We start from the raw sequence: 25987 nt of genomic DNA on the forward strand, positions 1-25987 counted from the left end.
CTTTAGGTTTATAAAGCTAATATTGAGCTAAATGTCTATATTGAACTAAAGGTTTATATTGCAGCAACAATGACTGTGCTCAGAAAAGGAAGAGCTAAATGTTTAGTTTCTCTTGGAGAGCTGAGTCCCAGAAATTATATAAAGCAACATCTTCACTTTACCAATGAGAAGTTGACATCTAGAGAAAATAACTGATTTATTTACCTCTTTCCTCCCCAAGAGAGTATCAAAATTAATTTATACATTCAGGCCGTTGAGACTTTCAGCAGCTTGACTGGTCACCCAAAGACCAGTGCTTTGAAGTGAAAGATTTGGGTAAAACGAAAAAGCCGAGGAGTGAAGAAATCTGTGTTCTGATCCTATTCTGTAGATCTTCTAACTTTCATTTAAATGGTTATTTAACTTTCCTGGGTCTCGTGGATGACATGAGGATTGCATTTGATGCAGCTAAGGTCTCTGTTTCTGCTGTTCCATGAGGCAGTATCTCTAGGTGTTGGAGTCACCTCCTAGGCCCAGGTTGCCCTGGGTCATAAGGCTTGCATCTTCTAGAACAGCAAGCAGCAGAGCTCTGCTCACTCAGACCAGGCCAGAGGCAGGAATCTCTGCCCCATAAGCTTAGATACAGGAAATGGGAAGGGAGGTGGTGGTTCATGGGGATGTTCATATCTGTGTAGGTACCAATTGTTCCCAGGCACATATGGAAGTCTGTTAATGAAAATGATATATTTTAAAATTTGATTTAGAGTGTTACTAGTTCTAAAAATGTAAAAGTACACTGGGTAGTGAAGAGGAAAATGGGAGGATAATATGTGTGGTCTCCATTTCAGTTTAGGATTGTCTCTGTCTTGTAGATGGAAGTCAACTTCGCTAAGAACCGTAAAGATAAAAACCAAACCTACAACCTCACGGGGCTGCAGCCTTTTACAGAATATGTCATAGCTCTGCGATGTGCGGTCAAGGAGTCAAAGTTCTGGAGTGACTGGAGCCAAGAAAAAATGGGAATGACTGAGGAAGAAGGCGAGCTACTCCCTGCGATTCCCGTCCTGTCTGCTCTTGTGTAGGGCTGCTTTGGGCTAGACTTGGTGGGGTTTGTCAAGTGTCCTGGTTGGGAATCATGGAATCTCATGACCCCAGGGGCCCCCTGTACCCCCAAGAGTGAGCCGGCACAACTTTGTGCCCCAAAGGCAAAGGATCACATTTTAATACTCATGAGGTTCTTATACTATACATGAAAGGGTATCATATCATTTGTTTTGTTTTGTTTTGTTTTGTTTTTGAGATGCAGTCTTACTCTGTCACCCAGGATGGAGTGCAGTGGTACGATCTCGGCTCACTGCCACCACCATCTCCCGAGTTCAAGGAATTCTTGTGCCTCAGCCTCCCAGGTAGCTGGGATTACAGGAGCCCACCACCACGCCTGGCTAATTTTTGTATTTTTAGTAGAGAAGGGGTATCACCATGTTGGCTAGGCTAGTCTTGAACTCCTGACCTCAGGTGATCTGCCCACCTTGGCCTCCCAAAGTGCTGGGATTACAGGCGTGAGCCACTGTGCCCCGCCAGTATCATATCATTTGAAGGTATCCTGTGATAAATTAAAGATACATATTGTGAACCCTGGAGCTACTACTCAAAAAATAAATAAAGGTATAACTAATACAATTAAAAAAATCACATTGTTAATGACAGTGAGGAAAGGAAAGAGGCGTGGATTGCAGGTTGATGGAGTGCTTACTAAGTGTCAGTACGGTCATTAAGAGCAAAGCTTCCAGTCAGTGGGTTTGGCTTAAATCCCAAGCCAGGTGTCTTTGGGCAAGATACCTAATCTCTCAGTTCATTCTCAGCAGTTTCCTCACATTTATTCCACTTTTCTATATTGAAATAGAATATGTAAGTTGAGTTTATAGTAGTACCTATTTTTTAGTATTATTTTAAAGATTAAATGAAATAATGTGTTTAGCCCATAGTAGATATTCACTAACTGCTAGATTTCCTATTCTTATTATTTATCCTCCTATTATTATTTTTAATCCTCCTAAAAGCACTATAAAATATGTAGAGTCACTCCCATTTTGGAAATGAGGCAACTGAGTTTCAGAGACGCTAATAAACAGCTCAGGGTCACTCAGCATGTGTTACTTTTATCAAGAGCCTTGACCAGAATCTGACCCTCAGTAGATGATCAATAAATGTGTGATGAATGTATCAGTTTTCTATTGCTGCTGTAACAATACAAATTTAGTGGCTTAATGCAACACTAATGTATTCTTCCATAGCTCTGGAAGTCAGATGTCCAAAATCAGTTTCACTGGCTAAAGTCAAGATGTCAGCAGGGCCATTTCCTTCTGAGACTCTGAGTGGAGAATCTGTTTCCTTGCCTTTTCCAGCTTCTAGTGGCTGCCTGCATTCTTTGGCTTGTGGTCCTTCTTCCATCTACAATACTTATCCCCCCATCATCACATCACCTTTCCCCACTCTTGTGTGTCAAACCTCTCTGCCTCCCTCTTATAAGGACTTTTGTGATCACAGTTAGGACCCACCTGGCTAATCCAAGATAATGTTCCCATCTCAAGATCCTTAACTTAATCACATCTGCAAAGTCCCTTTTACCATATAAGGAAACATTTACAGGTTCCAGGGATTTGGACAAGATTTTTTTTTTTTTTTTAGGTGGAGTCTCGCTCTGTCGCCCAGGCTGGAGTGCATTGGCGCGATCTCCGCTCACTGCAAGCTCCGCCTCCCAGGTTCACACCATTCTCCTGCCTCAGCCTCCCGAGTTGTTGGGACTACAGGCGCCCACCACCATGCCTGGCTAATTTTTTGTATTTTTACTACAGACGGAGTTTCACTGTGTTAGCCAGGATGGTCTTGATCTCCTGACCTCATGATCTGCCCGCCTCGGCCTCCCAAAGTGCTGGGATTACAGGCATGAGCCACCGCGCCTGGCCTGGATGAGATATTTTGAGGGCCATTTTTCAGCCTAACAGTAAATGAATGACTAATTGGATGAATAGTTGGTGATGGCCACACATCTTCTTCTGAATTATGGACAAGGAATTTTAAAATGCCCACCCTTCTAACCTTCCTCTGAGGCTTTAACCTTATTTATTTATAAGGGATGAGTTTTAGAATATGAATTCCCCCATGACCATGATTTCAGGCCTCATGATTTCAGGTGGTTTAGGGATACCCATATTGTAATAGAAAATTAGATTTCAGTCTCATACCCAAGTTGCAGACTGGTCTCAGATAGCATCTGGGGTCAACTTCTGTGCTACCTCATCCACAAAATAATGATTTATTCCTTTGGATCCTGGTTGAGTTTCCAGTATTAACACTAGTATTAACAGATGTTTGGTGCATTCGCCCCTATGGTCAGATGCCTGGAACCAATTTGATGCCTTCTGAATTTTGTGCTCCACACTGGAGATGTTCATGCAGTATCATTTAGCAAATAGTTCTCTTCCTTTGCCTCACTTTTCAGCAGGCAAGCTGATGATTAAGTGCTCCCTTGAGTGCCATTGTGTTTTGCCTAGCTCTTCCCCTGCCATGGCTGTCACTCTTTTTTCAAGTGACCTCCTGGTGCCATCGTGGCTCAGAGTCTCAAGCTTATCACAGACCAGCCAGTCCCTCGTGTCAGTTTTCTCAGCTTGTTTTGCTGCCAGAAACAAGATTTACTATTTCATCTGATTTATTAGTTCAGCTAGCTTGATTTAATTAGCAAACACCAGATGCTGGTGTTACCTATGCCTTTTGCTAATTAAACCAAATCAACACTTATTTATCAAAGTCACCACTAGAGAACTTTTGCTTTTGTCCTTCTTCATTTTTTCAGGATCCCAGAAAAAACTGATTAAAATGCACCCCCCAGCCAATCCTCATTTCTTGTTTTCAAATTTATAAAGCGTGTGTTTTCCTATTTCAGTGAAATGCCATTTGTTTAATGCGTACCACTTCAAACCTTTCTAATTGTTTGAAAACAATTAGATATCTAATCACCTACAGTTTAAGTATTCTAAGTTGGATGTGAAGCCCTGCCTATTTTCTTTTGGATTTCAATCTACTGATTATTAGAGTTATTTACCTATATTTAGGCATTTAAATATCTACTCACTACATGATACAGATATAATTTGATTCAAATCCTGGCTTTATTTCTTAAAAGCTTGTGATATTGAATACCTGCTTAATTTCTCTATGCTTCAGAAATGATAATTAGTAACATTATTGCTGTAACTAATTACAGGGCTGTGGGCATTAAATGAGAAAATTCAGAGAAACTGACACTTGCTAAGAGTTAGCTTTTATTATTGTTGGTCTTTAGCAGGGGTACCTGTATATGTCTAACTGGTGGTGGTTGTGGGGATACCCATATTGTAATAGAAATAGTATAGCATCAACTGTTGCTGTATCAGTCCAGACAATTGATGCCTTTGAATATGTGGATATTTTGGTTGATTTGGAAAATTTTAATTTTTTTTTCAGAGTCCTTATGTTTCCCCCTTTGATTAAACTGAAAATCCATTATCAATTTATGGTTAATGGAAAGCTGGCTATAATAACTATAGAAGACTTATATGGTAGTGAAGCAGCAGTTTCACTAACAGCTGCATCTGTGGGAAGTCTATACTGAGAAGACTGTCTCTCTTTGGACCATATTTGCAGGAAATAGTGGCCTCAATGAAAGAAGAAAATATCAATTTAAACTTATTTATTATTACCATCTACGAAAACAAAATGGCTGCCTATGGGATTTTTTTTTTTTTTTTTTTTTTTTTTTGAGGCAGGGTCTCACTCTGTCACCCAGACTGAAATGTAGTGGTGAGATCTCAGCTCACTGCAGCCTCCGCCTCCCAGGCTCAAGTGATCCTCCCACCTCAGCCTCCCGAGTAGCTGGGATTACAGGCATGTGCCACCATGCCCGGCTTGCCTATGGGCTAAATCCAAGAAGAATTTCACTCATATTGCTAGTCAAGTGCCTGGAATGACTATTTAATAATCAGTTTAGTTTTGCCTGTATCTATCCTTGAGATGAATATTTAGGACTGGGTAGTAATGAACACCTTGTCTTTAGATTTTTTTTTCTTACTGTCAATATTACTGGCCCTGAGTTTGACTCTCCACATGATTGGAACAGAGAGATTCTGCATGTGAGAGATGGAGTGAAGGTCCCTCTAATCCTGTGGGTTTCCTTGGAAGGTCTAATGACTTTGTAGCCCTGTACAAAGGCTGTCTTCTGGGAGGAACTTGGCCACTGCTTACATCTCACTGGCTTGTAGACAGGGTGAAACCAGCCTGTTGCTTCCTGTCTGAGAAACTTGACTACCGGCTGTCCTGTCTTCTGATTCAATACAAGCCTTTGAGAAATCAGAAAACTCATGGCAGAGCTTTTGAGACAACACCTTGGTGGGATTCAGATGAAATAATATGTAAAGTCAATAATATGTAAAGTCAACACAGTTCAATCTCCTTGTAAGCAATTCTAATGGAATTGCATTTATCTCATTGGGAGATCCTGGGCCTAACAGCTAGACTGTGTTAACTAGACTTTGGCTTCTGCAAGAGTAGTTGTAGAAGTGTGACTCTCCATTAAAGGCAAAACAAGTTATTAACTCAATTGTACTTGGTACATTTTCCTCATTATAAGATTGTCTTTAGTTGGAGTTCAGTTATTTTACTTTTTTTAAAACAATTCTTTTGAGACACGGCTCGCTCTGTTGCCCAGGCTGGAATGCAATGGCGCGATCTCAGCTCACCGCAATCTCTGCTTCCTGGGTTCAAGCGATTCTCCTGCCTCAGCCTCCCAAGTAGCTGGGATTACAGGCACACACCACCACACCCAGCTAATTTTTTATATTTTTTGGTAGAGACAAGGTTTCACCATTGGCCAGGCTGGTCTTGAACTCCTGACCTCAAGTGATCCACCTGCCTCGGCCTCCCAAAGTGCTGGGATTACAGGCATGAGCCACCGTGCCCAGCCAGTAATTTTACTTGAAGATATCTAATCACCTACAGTTTAAAAGATCCCTGAAGACAATCTCTTACTTCTAAAAAAATAGTTTAGATCTTGGTCTGAGTGGTAGACTCATTCTTTGTGGACCTAATTACATTATCTCCAGCCATGCTACTTCCTCAAGGAAAAATTCAGAGTGCAACTACTGCAGCTTTGACTAGGGACATTTACTCTCTTCTCCAAATCGTGGGCCACTAGCCTTTTCAACATTTGTTTAGAACTCTCTGCTTTCCTCTCATGGCTAAGGTGGGTGGATCATTCTCTAATCAGTAGCTCAGCATTTTGATATCTCAGGTGCATGTCAGGGCGTTCAACTATAAATTGCCAGTGAGCCATCTCCTGACAAAACTTGCTTGAGACAGGATATTTGAGACATATAGTCCAGAAATCAAGTGAAATGTAAATTCCTTGTTTTTTGTAAGTTTCATCCCTGTATGGTTAGATCATCAGAAGCCTGTACACTTAGACTATTGTCTCAGACTGTGTTGTTTACTGGAAAAAGGCATGTGTCAGGATTTATGCCCTGGCTATTTATGGAAAACAACTATGAAAAATGCACATACATGATATTTCTGTGCTTTTGCTCTATTGGGATTGCAGATATTGGCTTTTACGTTACTCTGTGTCCTTTTTGAAAAGATCCACGTGATAAATTCCATTTATGATTTCAGTGTTCGTAGCCAGAAAATAGTTTCCCTTCATATGAATTTCTAGTTTCCTTTTTATTGGGCCATGAGAAATAGGCACCTCAATGTGATTCTTTTTTATTTTGGGAAAACCAGCATTAAATTTAGAGCTCAAGGAGGGACCTAGTGAAGCTTATTTTCTTATTCCTTTGTCATTTAATTTCTTCTTTTATTTTATAACATCTCAAGTATGTAGTTTTATTTTTTTGGAAGTAGACTTGGTATAAATTTTATATACATATATCTCCTTGTGAGTTATCTGTGTCATTCCCAGCTATAATATATATGTTAGATCTAGAGGACATGAGATAGTGACATTTTGATCTAGATTTGGGTGACAAATTATATTACAATGGGGCCTATTATACTTTTCCTTTATCTTACATTAAATCATCAGACTCAAGAGCAGTTTTATTTTTTTATCTTTGGTTGATTCCAGTTCCTTGACCACAAAATGAAGACATCTTTGGTCATTGCAAGGCTGCCATCCCTCCACTCCTCACCTTATTCCCACTGGCTCCCTCAAGCAAATCCTTCCCAACTGCCCAGCTAACCTTCCCCATCTCCTCTGCAACTCTCTTCTCTCTAGGTTGAGTACCTCATTCTTGTTCCTTACAGCTCCATGTGGCCTGGAACTGTGGAGAGTCCTGAAACCAGCTGAGGCGGATGGAAGAAGGCTGGTGCGGTTGTTATGGAAGGTGACCTCCCTCTGGATTCTTTTTCTCTCTCTTTCTTCCCCTTCCCTCCCTTCCCTCCCTTCCCTCCCTTCCATCCCTTCCATCCTCCTTCCCTTCCCTTCCCTCCCCTCCCCCTCCTCTCCCCTTCCTACCCTTCCCCCTCCCCCCTCACCTTTCCCCTCCCCACTCTCTCCCCTCCCCTCCCCTCCCTTTCCCTCTCCTTCCCTTCCCTTGCCTTGCCTTGCCTTCCCTTCCCTTCCTTTCTCTATCTCTCTCTCTCTTTCCCTCCCTCCCCGCCACCGCCTTTCTTTCTTTTTGGCAGAGTCTTGCTCAATCACCCAGGCTGGAGTGCAGTAGTGAAATCATAACTCACTGCAGCCTTTAACTCCTAGGCTCAAGTGATCCTCCCACTTCACCTTCCCAAGTAGCTGGGACTACAGAAGTGTGCCAGTACACCCAGCTAATTAAAAATATATACATATATTATATATATATATATATATTTTTTTGGTTGAGGCTGAGTCTTGCTATGTTGTCCAGGCTGGTCTTGAACTCCTGGACTCGAGAGATCCTCCCACCTTAGCCTCCCAAAGCATTGGGATTATAAGCATGAGCCACCATGTCCAGCCTGTTTCTTTATCCTGTTTAAAAGCCCTTGGTCTCTTACCCTTCCAAAAACTGTGATTCTTGAAATTTTACCTCCAGAATTTCCTTCCCTAGAGGGCTTTATGATGCCCCAAATCTCACATTGGTTAGCCAGCTCAAAAAAGCCCTATAGGTCATCTTGCAGATGGCCCAAACATGCATGACAGACACTGGGCCCCCTCCTCTTTGGTCTGAAACATTAACATTCAGGGTGGGTAGAAAGTGAAAGTGCAGGAGGAACCATGACCTTTTGGAGGAAATGACGGCTGACCAGCCTCTGCTGGAAGGCAGCGTAAGTCTCTGGAACCCCCCTCCCCACCTAACTGTCTAAGAAGAGCTCTGATCAGGGTCAGCTTGCTGGTGTGTCCTCGAGTCATTGGCAACATATATGGCACATGTGTGTTGAAATAGTGGGGCACAAAAACAGAAGAGGGACCACATGGTCCTTTCTAGGGCAGAGGCCTGGGAGTGAGGAACAGGAGAAGTCAGGTGGGGAATGCAGAGAAGAAGAGGGAAGAGGACCTGAGAGAGGGAAGTGAGAGAAGGAGTAGAAAATGGGGGGGCAAGGGAATAAACAGGAAAGGAAAAGGGCAGATGGAGAAAAAAAGAGTGAAAAGATGGGGAAGAAGAAGGAGGAGACAAGTGAGATGCCAGAATTCCTTCGTGTGCCTCCAGAACTCCCAGGAAATGCTCATGATGTTAGCTCACATTTGCTGAAGTCCAGGCAAGTTCAAAATCCCGTTGAAAATGGAGCAAGTGTCCTGCTTTGCCAGATGACATTCCAATTACCTCAGGGTTGGAGGCTCCCGCACCATCGCCCACTCCCTCCACACCCGCAGGGCTATGGGACTCCCTGGGTTGCGGAGGCGGTGCTGCCGCAGCATGAGACCACAGCCAGAGATGGCGGGGAATCCTAGAGAATCAGTCCCAGATGCTGTGCTGTCTTTCTCAGCCATCAAGTATGAAAACAAATGACTGTGGCAACACATTTTGGGGGGAGGAAAGCCAACAACCGCACACGCCCACATGTGGTCTTAGCTACATAGCAGTGGCGAAGGGCCAAGTAGGGCAGCTTGAGAAGTAGAGAAAATGGATTTCAGTGCCCGCCTCCTCCCCGTCGCCTGTTGGTTCTGGTCTTTTTCTCTACACCCACCCCCCTGCCCCCCTGCCGCACCTTCAAAGGAAAGAGCTCTCTAAGAATTGAGCTGGTTAAAAAAGAATGTACCAAAATGCTCTAAAATTAAGTAATAATGATAGTTGCATGACTGAACATACTATTAATAAAAGCCATTGAACTCACATTAAAACAGTGAATTTTATGGAATGTGAATTGTATCTCAATTTTTATTATTTTAAAAAGAATATGTTATTTAAAAAGAATGTTATTTAAAATGTTAATATGTTATTTAAAAAGATTTTAAATAACATGTTATTTAAAAAAGAATATGTGTTATTTAAAAAAGAAAATGGGGCTGGGCGTGGGCTGGGCCGGTAATCCCAGCACTTTGGGAGGCCAAGGCGTGGGGATCATGTGAGGTCAGGAATTCAAGACCAGCTTGGACAACACGGCAAAACCCTGTCTCTACTAAAAATACAAAAATTAGTCAGGCATGGTGGTGCACACCTGTAATCCCCGCTACTTGGGAGGCTGAGGCAGGAGAATTGTTGGAATCCAAGAGGCGGAGGTTGCAGTGAGCCAAGATCAGGCCACTGCATTCTAGCCTGGGTGACAGAGCGAGACCCTGTCTCAAAATAAATAAATAAATAAAATAAAAAAGAAAATGGGTCGTCTTGAGAGATAAAAGGCTCCTGGTCATTAGGAAGATTCTAGCTGACCTTTTATGCCTAGGTAAAAGTAAAGGAAATTCCTGAATTGGGAAGGCAGTGGGATGAAGTGCCTGCTAAAGTCCCACTTAGAAGTCCTGGACTTATATTCAGGCATTATGCTCCATCTATGTGTGTAATCAGTAACAGAACCGGAATTCCTATAAATTCTGGGAAATACTCACCATGCTGTCTCCTAGGCAAATGTCTGGTGAGTGGGCCCAAGTTCAAGGCTGAAAATAAGAGTTTAGCTTAAAGTCCTCAGGATTCCACCTTAAACTTCTCGCCAAGGGTTTGGGACTAGCAGGGCAGCCCTCTTAGCTAGGACGCCTGGCTGGGGTGCCTGGTCCAGGGAAGCTGGCTCCCTTCTCAGAAGGAGAGGCATGGAAATAAAAGACTAGGGCATAGGGTACTCTCCAACCTTTGGATACTCCAGGCAAGAGATGACTCAGAGCCAGACCAGACTTGGATGGGCTCAGAGGGAATGTGTCAGCTTTTTAGCCCTTACTCCTCTACACGAGTGGGATGGAGCGAAAGATACAGGCAGAAGGAAATAAGGGTGGCTTGTTTACATTGTTTTGGGCATTCTTCTAGTTTAGCCTCATGGAATTAGACGAAATTTAGTAAATCCCCTCTTCTGGCACTTGAAGTGTTACTATCACAGCCCAGGATGTGTTATTCATCCCTGGAGGGTAATTACCTGATTGTAGTTTAGTATCTAATAGTTAGCCTTATTCCCCACCCTCACCCCCACTGCTTCTCACTGTCTCAATGCCTTTCTTTTTCTTTGTTATTGGCAATAAATTTTGTTTTCTTTGGGTTCAGAAGGCAAGAGGAACCCCAGTCCTAGAGAAAACACTTGGCTACAACATGTGGTACTATCCAGAAAACAACACTAACCTCACAGAAACAATGAACACCACTAACCAGCAGCTTGAACTGCATCTGGGAGGCGAGAGCTATTGGGTGTCTGTGATTTCTTATAATTCTCTTGGGAAGTCTCCAGTGGCCACCCTGAGGATTCCAGCTATTCAGGAAAAATGTAAGTAGAGCATCAACTTCTTCCTTAGGTGCCTGGTCCCATCGATTGGCCAAGGAGCAGTCCCTGTGCTCTCAAGAGTGGCTGTTTCTCTTGAGTCAAAATGAAAATGGAGTGGGGACTTCTTAGGTTGTGGTGAAGCAATGAGAATTTGCTGGTAATTAATGAATCACTTGAAGTCATATTCCTTTGGAACAAAGCCTGCGTTAAAAATCAGGGACTTCATAAATTACAGAATACAAAGCCATACGCCTAGAAGTTCTGTGTGCAGCTTTGATTTGTTCTGGTCTGAGTGAATGTAAGCTGGGTCGAGTCCTATGAAACTGTCCTGTTTCTCACATTTGTCCTCCGTGACCGAAGCTGCTCTTGAACTCTTCTCCCCACAAATGGGTACACTCACCACATCCCCATCCTTGGTTTAATGCTTGCTGTCCTGTTTTCTTCCTTTTCGCCTTCCATTTGTCACTATGGAAAAATTCTAGTGTTTATACTTGCCAATAAATTGTTCATTACACTTTTGGTTAAGTAGTTTTTGACATATTACTGCCCCCAGGCAAACTCATATTTATCCTGTTTTGGAATAAAAAACTTTCATTCAAAGAATTGCAGACAATAGATTTCCTCTTTTCTCTCTTATTTTTCTCTTTCAAACTTAGTACTATCCCTTATTCTATAAATTATCTTATTTATTTTACTACCTTTTTCTTCCTCAATAGGATGTAAATGCCATGAGGGCAGGGATTTTTTGTCTGTTTTTCCTTTCTTTTTTTTAACCTAATTCCCAACACTTAAAATAGCATAGAGCAGTTGGCATAGAGCAGGTGCGCAGTAACTATTTGTGGAAACATATCATAGTTAGGAATGTTCTCTCCAATTCACCACCTTTCTCTATTTGCTTACACCTAGACTGGTTCCGACATTTACACAACCAGTTCTAGAATTCCCTGCCTTTGTTCCCTTCCATCTCTTCTCCTTAAACCCTCATTTTATAATTCCTAGATATTTATATTTTTGTATTTTGAGCTACACTTGATATTATTTTAGTTAGCATTTAATAGTACTCCCTGCAGTCCTCATTTCCTGACATCCTAGTTCCCACCTGTCCAGCACCCTAGTGATGAAGTTCCCAACAAATGTACGTGTCATTGGGCACACATTCTTTGTTAACAGAGGCGCTGTTGAATAGTAACCTCAGTTTCCCAGTGGCCCCAGGATGGGAGGCGGTAAAGAATAGGGTATAAAAGCATGGGCTTTGGAGTCCAGCAGCCCTGGGTTCAAATCTTTGCTCTTTCACAAGATACCATTAACCTTGGGCAAGTTACCTAACTTATCCGAAGCTTAGCTACTTGTAAAATGGAGCTATTATATAATAATACCTACCTCACAGAGCTGTAGTGAAGATTAAATGAGATCATGTATGTAAAATGCTTTGTCTGGTGGTAATTATTACTATTGTCATTATTGTTATTATTATTATTATTATTATTATTATTATTGAGATGGAGTTTCCCTCTTGTTGCCCAGGCTGCAGTGCAATGGTGTGATCTCAGCTCACCACAACCTCCGCCTCCTAGGTTCAAGCAATTATCCTGCCTCAGCCTCCTGAGTAGCTGGGATTACAGGCATGCACCACTACGCCAGCTCATTTTGTATTTTTAGTAGAGACGGAGTTTCTCCATGTTGGTCAGGCTGGTCTCGAACTCCTGTGCTCAGGTGATCCACCTGCCTTGGCATCCCAAAGTGCTGGGATTACAGGTGTGAGCCACCGCTCCTGGCTTATTGTCATTCTTAATAAAATTTCTGATTGATCAAATTTCTGTTAGACATGGATTATCAACTTTAAAAATATTATAAAATACACTTTAAAGTTATGCTAAATTCACTTAAGTTTTTTTTGGCTTTGTGTCAGATACAACTGTGTGATCATCAATTATAAGGGTCCTAGATCAGGTATTGGCAAACTGCAGCTTGCAGGTTAAATCTGGTTGGACACTTGTTATTGTAAATGAAGTTTCACTCTAACACAACCACACATATTTGCTCACATATTGTTTATGGCTTCTTTTGTGCAACAGTGGCTAAGTTGAATAGTTATGACAGAGACGACCTAGCCCACAAAACCTAAAATCTAAAATATTTGCTATCTGGCTCTTTACAGAGAAACTTTACAGATGCTAGTCCCAGACATATAAGAAAGTAATGTTCTGGATGTGCGTGGTGGCTCACGCCTGTAATCCCAGCACTTTGAGGCCAAGGCGGGTGGATCACTGAGTTTGGGAGTTCGAGACAAGTCCAGGCAACATAGTGAAACCTTGTCTCTACAAAAAAAAAAAAAAAAAAAAAAAAAAAAAAAAAAAAATTAGCCAGGCCTGGTAGCATGTGCCTGTAGTCCCAGCTACTTGAGAGGCTGAGGGGGACGAATCGCTTGAGCCAAAGAGGTTGAGCCTGCAGTGAGCCGAGATCGCACCACTGCACTCCAGCCTGGGTGACAGAGCGAGACCCTGTCTCAAAAACAAAAGAAAGTAATATTCTACAGAATTTTGCTTACTAAAGTGGAGGCAACTGGAGAATGAGAATAATAACTAGAGAATAATATAATTTTTGTAAGTATAACTATCATTAAGTAAGAGTTATCATACATTGTCTACTAGTATGTGTCAGGAATTGTGCTAAGATAACATAGGTTTTCCCATTTTAGCCTTGACATGACTCATGTTGTAGATGCTGTGAGATCTGTTTTATAGATGGCAAAGGGATTCAGGCAAGCTTAATAATGTGCCCAAGGTCTCTGGAGTGGGATGATTCCAGCTCGGATCTGCAGTATTCCCAACTTGTACCATATCCCACAACCTTAGATGTGTTATTCATAAAGTGACTTGAATTCCGGTCACAGATGCTGTGTGACACTGAACTGGTTATTGACCTGTGCGGGCCTCCACGTTCCCCTCTTGGAATAAGGGCTTGGAATGAGGTTCCTTCTGCTCAGCCCTGGGTTTTGTGAGACCTGAGCCAGCAGGCAGAGGCGGCGTGGTCTCAGGTAGGGTATGGGAAAGCCCGGGCACTGTGTCTTGAGGCCGGAGGAGGAAGATGGGCCCAAGTTGGGGCAGACCTCAGGATGGGCCAGGACGGTTGGCAAAGGAGAAGCAGCACCAGCACGTGAGCCCCGGGTGACTGTCTTCATGCAGATCACAGGAAATCAATGGCTTTCACAGTCAAAGCCCCTCTCTGCTTCTTCAAGGAAGGATCTGTGTTTCCTACCACACCTGGAGATGTTTGGAGTAATTGCTCAGAAAGCTCTTGTTGAATGATGGAAAGACCTGGCGATTCGTTTATATTGAGTAGAGTGATGACTTGGAAACTTCCCTTTTGGCGCCCCTTGGTGTGGCCAGGCTTTCCCCTTTCAAGATTGACTCATGGCTTCCTGGGGCCGGCGCCACGCCCCTGTGGTCTCCGCAGTCTCTGCAGTGCACTTGGCGCTTTAGACCCGGCTCTCCCTGCTCCTCAGAGCTCCAGTGTTGGTGAGAAGGAGTGTGGGGTTAGACATCAACACTGGCTTCTTCAGGCCAGGATTTGTGGGCAATCATTTTTTTAAAAAGTGCCTCCAGGGAGATGAGGAAGCTGCAGAAGCAGGCCAGGACAGGGCAGAGGCTGAGATGAAGGTGGGCTTTCAGGGCTGCCAAAACAAAGCACTGCAGACTGGGCGGCTTCAAACAACAGAACTTTATTGTCTCATGGTCCTGGAGGCCAGAAGTCCCAAATCGAGGTGCTGGTTGGCCATGCTCCCTGAAGTCTCTAGGGGAGAATCCTTCCTTACCCCTTCCAGCTTGTAGTGGCCCCAGGTATTCCTTGGCTTGTGGTAGCTGCAATAACTCCCATAAATCCAATCTCTGCTTCAGTTTTCACATGGCTAGCTTCTTGTGTGTCTCTGTTTCCATGCCCAGATTCCTCTTTTCTTATAAAGGACCCACTGTCTTAACTAATTACATCTGCAATGGCATATTTCCAAATACAGGCACATTCTGTGGCACTGGGGATATACTTTGGGGGGATACAATTCAACCTGTAACAGGTACAATCTGAGATAAAAGCCCCAGGGAGGGGGGTTCCCACTGGATCTTGCAGGGGACTCTATCTAGAGTGTGAGTGACATCTTATAGTCATCCCAGCCAAGCAAAACACACGCACACAGTAAGAAGGAAGCTGAGTGGGTCTGGGTGGAGCGCCAACATTGGCTGCTAGAAGAGTCTAGTTACATCTCCAAGGCTCCAGCAGGGACTTTCAGCCAGGACTGGCTGGGGATGCTTCCAGGCGGTGAGCAGGGGAAGGCTGGAAGGAGAAACTCAGAGCCCTAGGGTTAGGTGGGGTCGATCTCCAGGCTCTGTGCTTCTTGCCCTCGCCTCTGCTGCTTCTGTGGCTTCACATTTCCTCCATGCCTCAGTTGTCCTTCTCAGAGTTACCTTTTCAGGTTGACAAATTACCTGGCCTTGCTGCTAGGACTAGCCCCTGGAGTGTCTCATAAGGACCCTGTTTGGGAAAAGGATCCGTCAACTGTGGCTTACAAGAACAAGACTCCTAAATATACACACAGCCTGCTGGGGTTTGTTGCCAAGGAACAGCAGGATGCAGGACCCCGGGTCCCCACCCCAGATTCCTACATGTGGCCTAGGCTTCCAGCTTCAAAAGGCTTTTGGGTTTTTTTGGTTTTTTTTTTGCAGGACACTTTTGTGCCCGCATCCAGGATCATCTCTGGCATTCATTGAAACACTCTTCCAGGCTGGGTGTGGTGGGTCGTGCCTGTAATCCCAGCACTTTGGGAGACCGACTGAGTTGGGCAGATCACTTGAGGTCAGGAGTTTGAGACCAGCCTGGCCAACATTGTGAAACCCCATCTCTACTAAAAATACAAAAAATTGGCCAGGTGTGTTAGCGTGCATCTATAGTCCCAGCTACTTGGGAGGTTGAGGCACAAGGATCACTTGAACCCAGGAGGTGGAGGTTGCAGTGAGCCAAGATCATGCCACTGCACTTCAGCCTGGGTGACAGGGTGAGACTATGCCTCAAAAAAAAAAAAAAAAGAAAGAAAGAAAAGAAAAGAAAAAGAAACGCTGTTCCCATGGATTCCAGTTTTGCAGGCTGAGGAGTGCTACGCTGGTGAGGATTGGGTGAGGGGAGAGCACGCCCTGGAATTTCTGAGCCCCGCCCAGTTTGTACCTTCCAGCTCTGCCTCGCTGCACCTCCAATAGTTCTCTGTGTGTTCGAATGTTTTCAATAAGATCTCTCTCTGATTCTGATTAAGTTCCAGATATTGGATTTGAAGCCACACACTCAACTTTTCTATTAAATAAATCCTTGTGACCTGTTTCCAGATTATTTTGGCCAGTCCTGCAGAAAATGTTGCCATTTATGTATTGATCCATACTAGGTAATTTGGATGGCAATGTGTTTATCTTTCTGGTACAAACGCAATACTTGCTGCCTTGAGGATAGGAATTCATATCCAGTTTGTGTAGAGCCAGACTATATAGTGAAAGCGTAAAGCCATCTCCCTGGTATGATTTTAAGGTCTCCATCTCCCAGCTTCCCAGCCACACAATTCCCCAGAGCCTGAAAGTCTACCTTTGGAGATTCTCTGTCTCAGGTTTCCTTTCCATTTGACTTGCAGAGATACCTGTGGAAGGTAAGTCTTTTTAGTCATCAACTCTCTAGTGAGATCCTTTTCTGGAAACAGGTCAATTTGGGGTAGGTAAAGGAAGATTAAGAAACCACTTACTCCTCAAAGGTGTTGTGTAAGGAAAAAGGATGCAATAAGGGGAATGAAAAGAGCCCCATCCGGGGAGGCTGCAGTGGAGATCCTGAACTTTGGCCTTGTTTTACAGCTGAGACAATGAGGATGCCAATGTGGTTGTTGCATTTGGAGAATGAGTTGGGTAGCTGTGAAGCAGTCCTTTTCTCTCCTTTCAGCATTTCAGTGCATTGAGGTCATGCAGGCCTGCCTTGCTGAGGACCAGCTAGTGGTGAAGTGGCAAAGCTCTGCTCTAGACGTGAACACTTGGATGATTGAATGGTTTCCGGATGTGGACTCAGAGCCCACCACCCTTTCCTGGGAATCTGTGTCTCAGGCCACGAACTGGACGATCCAGCAAGGTAGCCAGGGTGGAACCCACAGGTTCCCTCAGTGCGGGGTTTGGTTTCATTTTCATCCATTTTTAGATCTTTAACTTTGGCTTCAAAGCTGTTAGTGTGGTTAATAGCATTTGACAAGCTTGTGCAAGCTTAATGAAGTGACACGCTTCTTGGTATTTCCAAGGCAAGGCTGGCACAGAAAGCTGTGGATGTCAAGCAGACCAGGTATCTGATTGGTCTCCAGGTGGAAAACACCATCTTAACACCCACTATCAGAGAGTCCTTCCCGGATAGCTGGGTCATCCTATGGATAACTCCAGAGTGTGGATCCCAGCTGGCCTACCTAGGATACTTTCTTCAGTTCTGGTTGCCTGTTTAACAGTTAGGCCCCCTTCCCAGGTGATTGTTATAGGAATAGCCTTCTTTTCAGGAAAGTCCCTGCCATATGTAAGATATACAAGTGAGGCTTTACTCTTTATTTTTAATTTTGTTTAAATTTTTAATTTCTAGAGACAGGGTCTTGCTTGATTGCCAAGGATGGAGTGCAGTGGCACGATCATAGCTCACTGTAACCTCAAACTCCTGGGCTCAAGTGATCCTCCTGCCTCAGCCTCCCTCATGAGGCTTTACCCTTTTAATCCTGTGACTACAATCATTTCTTAATGCTTCAAACATCCATATTAAGAATAATACACATGCAGGGATGCAGGCAAGTAGAGGAGATAGAAGTCACAGTGTTTGAGATCTACAGGGTGATGATATGTTGTTCTAGGACTTAATTAGGCAGCATGTTCAGCGATCCTATGGATCTCTCTGCTGCAACAGTATTTGGTCAGAACAGACTTGGGGATTCCCTGCCTCCAAAAAAGAGAAAGCTAAAAAGCTAAATTTAAAAATAAGAATTAATTAGAAAATCTGAGAAAAGCAATAGATATTAGAGACCATTCAACCTAACCTGTTTATTTTCCAGAGGTGGAAACTGTAGAGAAATGGAATATCTTCTATAAGTGTTTGGCCATAACTCTTAGTCTAGTATTCCTTCCACTCTGCCATGCTCTGCACTTATGCTTTTTTTTCTTTCTTTTTTACAGATAAATTAAAACCTTTCTGGTGCTATAACATCTCTGTGTATCCAATGTTGCACGACAAAGTTGGCGAGCCATATTCCATCCAGGCTTATGCCAAAGAAGGCGGTATGAATGGACAAGGCCCTGTGGGAAAAAGGAAAGAGTGGGACCTGTCCCACATGCCAATAAGGCTGCAAGTACCTGTAGCTCATTCCCAGCCATCTTAGGGCTTATTTGTGCTTCATCTTGTAGTGAGCTCTGTATGTTATGAATTTGCTGAATTCTGAAGCTGGGGTAGACATTAGAGATCATTGAATCCAATCCCCTCATTTCACAAATGGAAAATTAAAACTCAGAGAGGTGAAATAACTTGCCCAAAGTCACAAATAAACAGTGCAAATAGAGCTGCTATCAGCAATAACGCTGAATTAAGACCACATCAGGGAGCCTACAGAGTTCATCCTAAGCTAGGGATGTTAAAAAATTATTTTTAATTATGTAGCAATAAGCAAAGGCTTTACTGGTGAATTGCTCAAGCTTTACTTTTATCTTTTTGGAAGTTCGTGTCTTCCAGATTCAACACTGGAAAAAATCTTCTGCCACTCAAAGGTAGCCTATGGAGCCATATTCTTCAACTATTTGATAATAACTACACTTTACAGATATGAATGAAAAAGCTGGGTACCAAATTGGAGTGAGACATCTATAAGAAAGGACTTTTTCAAGTGGTCTTGTTGCCACTTCTCTTCTTGCTTAAGAGGCTCTAGAAAACAATTTTCCCAAACAAGCTGATTCATCAATTCCCTACTCAACCCTCTCCCCTTGCCTCCAGCACTGTGGTTTGGTCTGAGTACTGGCCAGAGCCTTTGTGGGGGAACGATCTCCTGGAGTGCGGTTCAGTGATTATCATTTATCCCCCTGTCCTTTCCAGTTCCATCAGAAGGTCCTGAGACCAAGGTGGAGAACATTGGCGTGAAGACAGTCACGATCGCATGGAAAGAGATTTCCAAGAGTGAGAGAAAGGGTATCATCTGCAACTACACCATCTTTTACCAAGCTGAAGGTGGAAAAGGATTCTGTAAGCACGCCCATAGCCAAGTGGAAAAAAACCCCAAGCCCCAGATAGATGCTATGGATAGACCTGTCGTAGGCATGGCTCCCCAACCACATTGTGACCTGCAACCTGGCATGAATCACTTAGCTTCTTTAAGTCTCTCTGAAAATGGGGCCAAGAGCACCCGCCTTTTGGGGTTTTGGGGGTTAAGTGAGAGTGAAGTGATAGTACCTGAGAGGAGAGTCCTGAGGAAATGGAAGGAGTTGTTATAATTTGTCCTGGTTGGGCCCTGAATTGACCTCCTGGGAACTCCCCGACCATCATTCCCAGGAATGGCGTGCCTGGCTTAAAGAGTGAGGAGGAACAGACCCTGTCACCGTGACTTCTACTGCCCCTGCCAAATCATGCTTTGTTTTTCAGTCCACCTTATCTCCTGACATCTTAAATACTGGGCAAGGCTTGGATTCTTGCTTAGGCTAAATAATTTTTTCTTATGGCAAAATACATGTAAAATATTTTTCCAGTTTAAACATTTGAAAATGTACAATTTAGTGGCATTAGAAGCATTCACAATATTGTGCAACCATCACCACTATTTCCAGAACTCTTCTATTTCCGCCCAAATACAAGCCCTATACCCATTCATTTGTCACTCCCCATTCCTCTCCTCCCACAGCCCCTGGCAACCACCAAACTGCTTTGTGTCTCTATGGATTGCCTATTTTGGATATTTCATATACATAGAATCATAAAATATGTGGCCTTTGTGTCTGGCTTCTTTCATGTAGCATGTTTTCAAAGTTCATCCATGTTATAGCATGATTTTGTACTTATTTTTATGGCTGAATAATATTCCATTGTGTGGATATTCCATATTTTGTTTATCCATTCATCAGTTGATGAACATTTAGGTTGTTTCAACCTTTAGGCTACTGTGAATAGGGCTGCTATGAACAGATGTCTGCTATGAACGTATGCTGCTATGTACACATATCTGTTTGAGTTTGTGTTTTTCATTCTTTTGGGCATATACCTAGAAGCTGAATTACTGGATCATACGGTAACTCTAGTTTAACTTATTGAGGAGCCACCAAACTGTTTTCCACAGTGACTACTCCACACTATACATTTCTTACTAGCAATGTATGAGGGTTTTCATTTCCCTGCATCCTTGTCAATACGTGTTATTTTTCATTAAAAAAAATTATTATGGCTGTCCTGGTAGGTATGTAGTGGTTATTGCATTGACTTGCATTTCCCTACTGACTAATAATGTTGGGCATCTTTTCATGTAGTTTTTGCCCATTTGTATATCTTCTTTTTTTGTTTTGAGACGGAGTTTTGCTCTTGTTGTCCAGACTGGAGTGCAATGGCACCATCTCGGCTCACTGCAACCTCCACCTCCCAGGTTCAAGTGATTCTCTTGCCTCAGCCTCCCAAGTAGCTGGGATTGCAGGCGTGCACCACCACATCCAGCTAATTTTATATTTTTAGTAGAGTTGGAGTTTCTCCATGTTGGTCAGGCTGGTCTCAAACTTCCGACCTCAGGTGATCTGCCTGCCCCGGCCTCCCAAAGTGCTGGGATGACAGGTGTGAGCCACTGCATCCAGCCAGCCCATTTGTATATCTTCTTTGGAGAAGTGTCTTTTTAATCTTTTTTCTTATGTTTAAATTGGGTTGTCTTTTCGTTATTGAATTTATAAGAGTTCTTTATATATTCTGGATATAAGTTATTTATCAGATATATGATTTGTAAATATTTTCTCCCATTCTATGGATTATCTTTTCATTCTCAATATTATCTTTTGGTGCACAAAAACTTTGAATTTTAGTGAAGTCCAGCTTAATCTATTTTTTTCTTTTGCTGCTTGTGCTTTTGGTGTCATATCTAAGAAACCATTGTGAAATTCAAGGTCGTGAAGATTTATCTATGCTGTCTTCTAAGAGTTTTTATAGTTCTAGCTCTTATATTGAGGTCCTTGATCCATCTTGATATTTAAGCAGGACATGAATAGGGGTCAGAATATGAGACAGCTGAGCTTGGAAGCACAGGTTCCAATGCTCTTATTTTGGTGCTACTGGGACACAATTTTCAGTCTGGTTTGGCTGTGGTGTTTGACCTCTGTATTTTCCCTTTAGCCAAGACAGTCAATTCCAGCGTCTTGCAGTACGGCCTGGAGTCCCTGAAACGAAAGACCTCTTACACTGTTCAGGTCATGGCCAGCACCAGTGCTGGGGGAATCAACGGGACCAGTATAAATTTCAAGACATTGTCATTCAGTGAGTATTTCCTTCAATCCTTAGGTACCTCTCCCTCACGTTTACCTTGCATCAGAGAGAAATGACATCTGCCAAAAGCTGGAGGAAGCCAAATGAAAGGGCAGTGCCTAGTGAAAAGAGCCATCCTGCTCTCTGGCTCACCAGCCTTCCTGGAAAGCATATAGGTGAGGGGATGGGAGGGAGAGAGCAGGCAAGTTGAGAGCCGAATTTGGAAACGCTGGTCATTTTGGTCATTTCTCATGGGCAGCCACAAATCCTCTGGAGGAGGAGGTGTCAAATTAATGCCAACTTCAGTCTTAGCACCAAACCAGCTCCCATCTCAAGGCTGTCTCCCCGTTCACAGTCACCAGTTTCTGCATGTTATAGGTTACGGTATGTATTAGTCTGTTTTCACGCTGCTGATAAAGACACACCCGAGACTGGGTAATTTATAAAGAAAAAGAGGTTTAATGGACTCACAGTTCCACGTGGCTGGGGAGGCCGCACAGTCACGGCAGAAGGCGAAAGGCACATCTTACATGGTGGCAGGCAAGAGAGAATGAGGACCAAGCGAAACCATCAGATCTCATGAGATTTATTCACTACTACGAGAACAGCATGGGGGGAAATTGCCCCCATGATTCAGTTATCTCCCACTGGGTCCCTCCCACAACACGTAGGAATTATGGGAGCTACAATTCAAGATGAGATTTGGGTGGGGACACAGCCAAACCATATCACTGTACAACAGGGCCTTCAAGGGAAAACCTTGGTTAACTCAAGACTACTGACCCATAGGAAGGGGCTTAACCTCATCATTTGTGGAGGTTTTTTTTGAGCAAAAAGACATATATTTAACTTACCCACTTTTACATTAAAAAATAGCAAGAAAAATTTACTAGAGAAAACAAATAATGTAAAATAAAATGTAGCTTCATATGATGGCTGGTTAAGGGAGATATTTAGAGGCAGGCAGATGGAATGAGGAGGGGGATGAAGCAGAAAGAAGGAAGGAGGATAGGAGAAACAGAAATATGTTAATTTTGCTAAGTCCTTGAGTGACAGAGATTTGATTTTTAAGTACGTGCTAAAACTGTCTTAAAGAATGAACAACTTTTTAGATTAAAAATGAAGGAACACTGCCAAGTTTTTGCAATAACTGAGGCAAGCTAAAAATTGCTTGAAATATTCTTGAAAGCCTCTTATGCATCACATTTTTCAAGAATAAAATTGCTTTATGACTCTGGAAAATGTGAGTATGCCTTTTTTTTTACAGAGAAAACATATTCTGTTTTGATGGACTAACATTGCCTTCTAGGAACTCTTTTTGATATGCTGTTGAAAATTGTTTAAAGCTATACTGAATTTTTGCAACACCAGGCACAAATTTCATCAGCTCAAGGAGTTTTCTCCATGGGTTAAATGAAAGCAAGATCCAGCCCTGGAACCTAGAAGTTTCCTACCCTGGTCTATAGATTATAAATCACCCTGCTTCCATTTTTGATCCTCTATAATCCATTTTCCACACAGCAGTCAGAGTTTCAAACCCTGAATTCTCTGCTTAAAAGCCACCAGTGACTTTTATTATATTTTAAAGAAAATCCAAACTCCTTCCTATAACTTTCAAGGTCTTTCATCATCTGTCCCTTGCTGACCTCATTTTTCCTGCTGCTTTCTGCCTCTATTTATCTTCCTTACCTTGTTCCTGCTTCAAAGTTTTGCATCCACTGTTTCTTCTGCCTGGAATGCTTTTCTGCATGGTTTTGCATGGCTGGATCCTTCTCACTATTAAGATCAGCTTGAATTTCACTCCTTCCTTGGACACCTTAGCTAAAGTTGCTGTCTGGATGCAGTGGCTCATGCCTGTAACTCCAGCACTTTGGGAGGCCAAGGCAGGAGGATCACTCAAGGCCAGGAGTTCAAGACCAGCCTGGCCAACATGGTGAAACCCAGTCTCTACCTAAAATACAAAAATTAGCCGGGCTTGGTGGCAGGCGCCTGTAATCCCAGCTACCAGGGTGGCTGGGGCAGGAGAATCACTTGAACCCGGGAGGCGGAGGTTGCAGTAAGCCGAGATGCACCACTGCACTCCAGCCTGGGCAACAGAGCGAGATTCCATCTCAAAAAAAAAAAAATTCTAAAAATTAGCTGGGCATGATGGCTTGCACCTGTAAGTCCTAGGCACTTGGGAGGCTGAGGCAGGAGGTTGCTTGAGCCCAGGAGTTCGAGGCTACAGTGAGCTATGATCATGCCAGTGCACTCCAGCCTGGGCGACAGAGCGAGATCCATCTCAAAAAAATATTTATAAAAATTAAAAAGTAAGTGCTCAATAAATATTCACTGAATGAATGCTGTTGGAATGAATGCTGCCAGGAAGACACCTAGATGGGGAGGCACGAAATTCTGTTTTTTGTTTTTGTTTTTGTTTTTGAGATGAAGTTTAGCCCTGTCGCCCAGGCTGGAGTGCAATGGCATGATCAGCACTCACTGCAACCTCCGCCTCCCAGGTTCAAGCAATTCTTCTGCCTCAGCCTCCTGAGTAGCTGGGATTACAGGTGCACGCTATCACACCCAGCTAATTTTTTGTATCTTTAGTAGAGACGGGGTCTCACCATGTTGGTCAGGCGGTCTCAAACTCCTGACCTGGGGTCTTTTTAGTGGAAAGAAATTGAATTTAATGAAAGAAAACTAGTAAGAAATTGTGTTGCTGAAGCTACTAGAAGAAAAAGTTAATCATTGATTTTTGTCAAGAAGGTGAGGAACTCACTACTGACTTTTGTTCTTTCTTTTTCAAAGGTGTCTTTGAGATTACCCTTATAACTTCTCTGATTGGTGGAGGCCTTCTTATTCTCATTATCCTGACAGTGGCATATGGTCTCAAAAAACCCAAGTGAGTCTGCAGACAACAGTGGGTGCCTTAAAAATCAGGGACAAAAAGGGGTTGAAGTCATCACAGGTGCTTCGTAGGAGAGGGCACTCTACCATTAAGGGGTGTTCATTCATTTATTAACTTGGTGCATATTTATTGAGGTTATTAAAGGCCACGCTAAGTGGCTCATCAGAATTCTGACCAAGCAACAGCACTTTCGTTTCCCAGAGCTCCATGCCCAGGTCTAGGCCTTTTTGAGGCCAGGAGAGTGCCAGCTGTCCCATAGGTTCTGTCTGCTCTATTTGCCATCTGAGACTGGAGTTGGAGAGCAGGCCCTTTCTCTCAGTGTCTAGCAGGGCCCCTGGCTGCAGCAAGAGGCCTTCTTGCAAGCTTCTGTCTCAGGCAGAGCAGGGAGCAGTGTCTCCACGGTGTTGGAGTGCTGGCCAGTCGTCTGTGGGTGCAAGCTTATTGCTTGCTTGTGGTGCAGTGTTGAGGGTCTGGCTGCAGGGGCCTTTACCCTGCTTGCCCTGGCCACTGTGGGGAAGAAAGCATGTCTTCAGGGTCTTACACTTTCTCTCTGCAGTGAGCCTTATGGTACCCTAATGGTCTTTCCCTGGTTGAGCTGTCTCTCCAAATTAGACAGTTGTGAGTCATCTCTGTCAAGCAGCTGCACTTAGTTAATGGTCAAGCTAATATCAACCTCAGTTACCAACTGTAGGTAATAACCAAGCCACCAGCATAGATTCTTGTACATTATGCACTTAACTAATCATTTTGATCTTAGCATGCATCAGAATCAGGCCTCACCCCCAAAGTTTCTGATTCAGTGGTTCTAGGGTAAAGCCCCAAAATTTGCATTTCTAACAAGTTCCCAGGTGATCCCGATGCTGCTGGTTGGGACCACACTTCAAGAACCATTGCAGGAAAGTGTGGGTAGCTTATAAGGTTTATAAAACGTTGTCCTTCCCAGAGGATAAGCCTCAAAGGAATGACTCTGTGATGGTGCAATTTACAGCATCGGGACCAGGTATGGAGATGCTGGGATGGGAGAGAGGGGAAGATAAGCTTTGTATGGGAAGAGTCTCCTTTGATCACATCCCACAGAGAACTTACACACCCCCCAACACACAACGAAAAACAACTCCACTTTCCCAGGTTCTATCAGGCGGACATGCCCTTATTTAGGAGGGAACCTTATAATTCCCTTTAGCACAGCCTCACTCTTTTGACTCAGCCATATGGTGCTAATGCTTCTTGGATTCACTTCCCATCTTAAAATCTTCTCTCTTATTAGCAAATTGACTCACCTGTGTTGGCCCAGTGTTCCCAACCCTGCTGAAAGTAGTATAGCCACATGGCGTGGAGATGATTTCAAGGTAAACTCTCCTGTTTTTATTAAGGAAATCATTGTTGTGGGAGGTAGACAAGGTGAATGGAGATGGGGAAGAGTCCTAGGCTGAGCTTTTTTCGAGGTTCACATCAAGAGAACTCGAGTTGAAAAGTCTCAGGGAATGGCAGGCAGGGCAGATGGAATCAGCCTTCCTGGAATGACTTTGACCTCATGCTTTGACAAGGGGAAAGGGCTTCACCAGGCTCATGAGGACTCAGTGCGTTCCCAGGTGGAACTGGTCCCATAAAGGATGCTGCAGAATAAAGACACTGGCCCTACCCTTCCTGACCTGATGGGCTAATTAGAGAGAGAGGAGCCTTGGCTATAGGATTTGAAGCCATTTA

At 43.4% G+C, this 25987-nt stretch overlaps 1 protein-coding gene across 2 annotated transcripts in view; it reads left to right on the plus strand.

The window, feature by feature from the left end:
* The window catches only part of IL31RA (interleukin 31 receptor A), a 71968-nt gene that overhangs the window by 38394 nt on the left and 7587 nt on the right, over positions 1-25987 (plus strand). For both annotated transcript variants that reach the window (XM_054487991.1, XM_054487990.2), the window contains exons 6-14: positions 852-1017; positions 7315-7394; positions 10668-10884; positions 16843-17025; positions 18096-18197; positions 19003-19149; positions 21265-21405; positions 24181-24274; positions 25548-25629. In XM_054487991.1, coding sequence (XP_054343966.1) covers positions 852-1017; positions 7315-7394; positions 10668-10884; positions 16843-17025; positions 18096-18197; positions 19003-19149; positions 21265-21405; positions 24181-24274; positions 25548-25629 — 1212 coding nt within the window. The remainder of the gene's footprint in view (positions 1-851; positions 1018-7314; positions 7395-10667; positions 10885-16842; positions 17026-18095; positions 18198-19002; positions 19150-21264; positions 21406-24180; positions 24275-25547; positions 25630-25987) is intronic.

This window comes from Pongo pygmaeus, chromosome 4 (assembly GCF_028885625.2).
Source record: "Pongo pygmaeus isolate AG05252 chromosome 4, NHGRI_mPonPyg2-v2.0_pri, whole genome shotgun sequence".
NCBI classification, from domain to species: domain Eukaryota; kingdom Metazoa; phylum Chordata; class Mammalia; order Primates; family Hominidae; genus Pongo; species Pongo pygmaeus.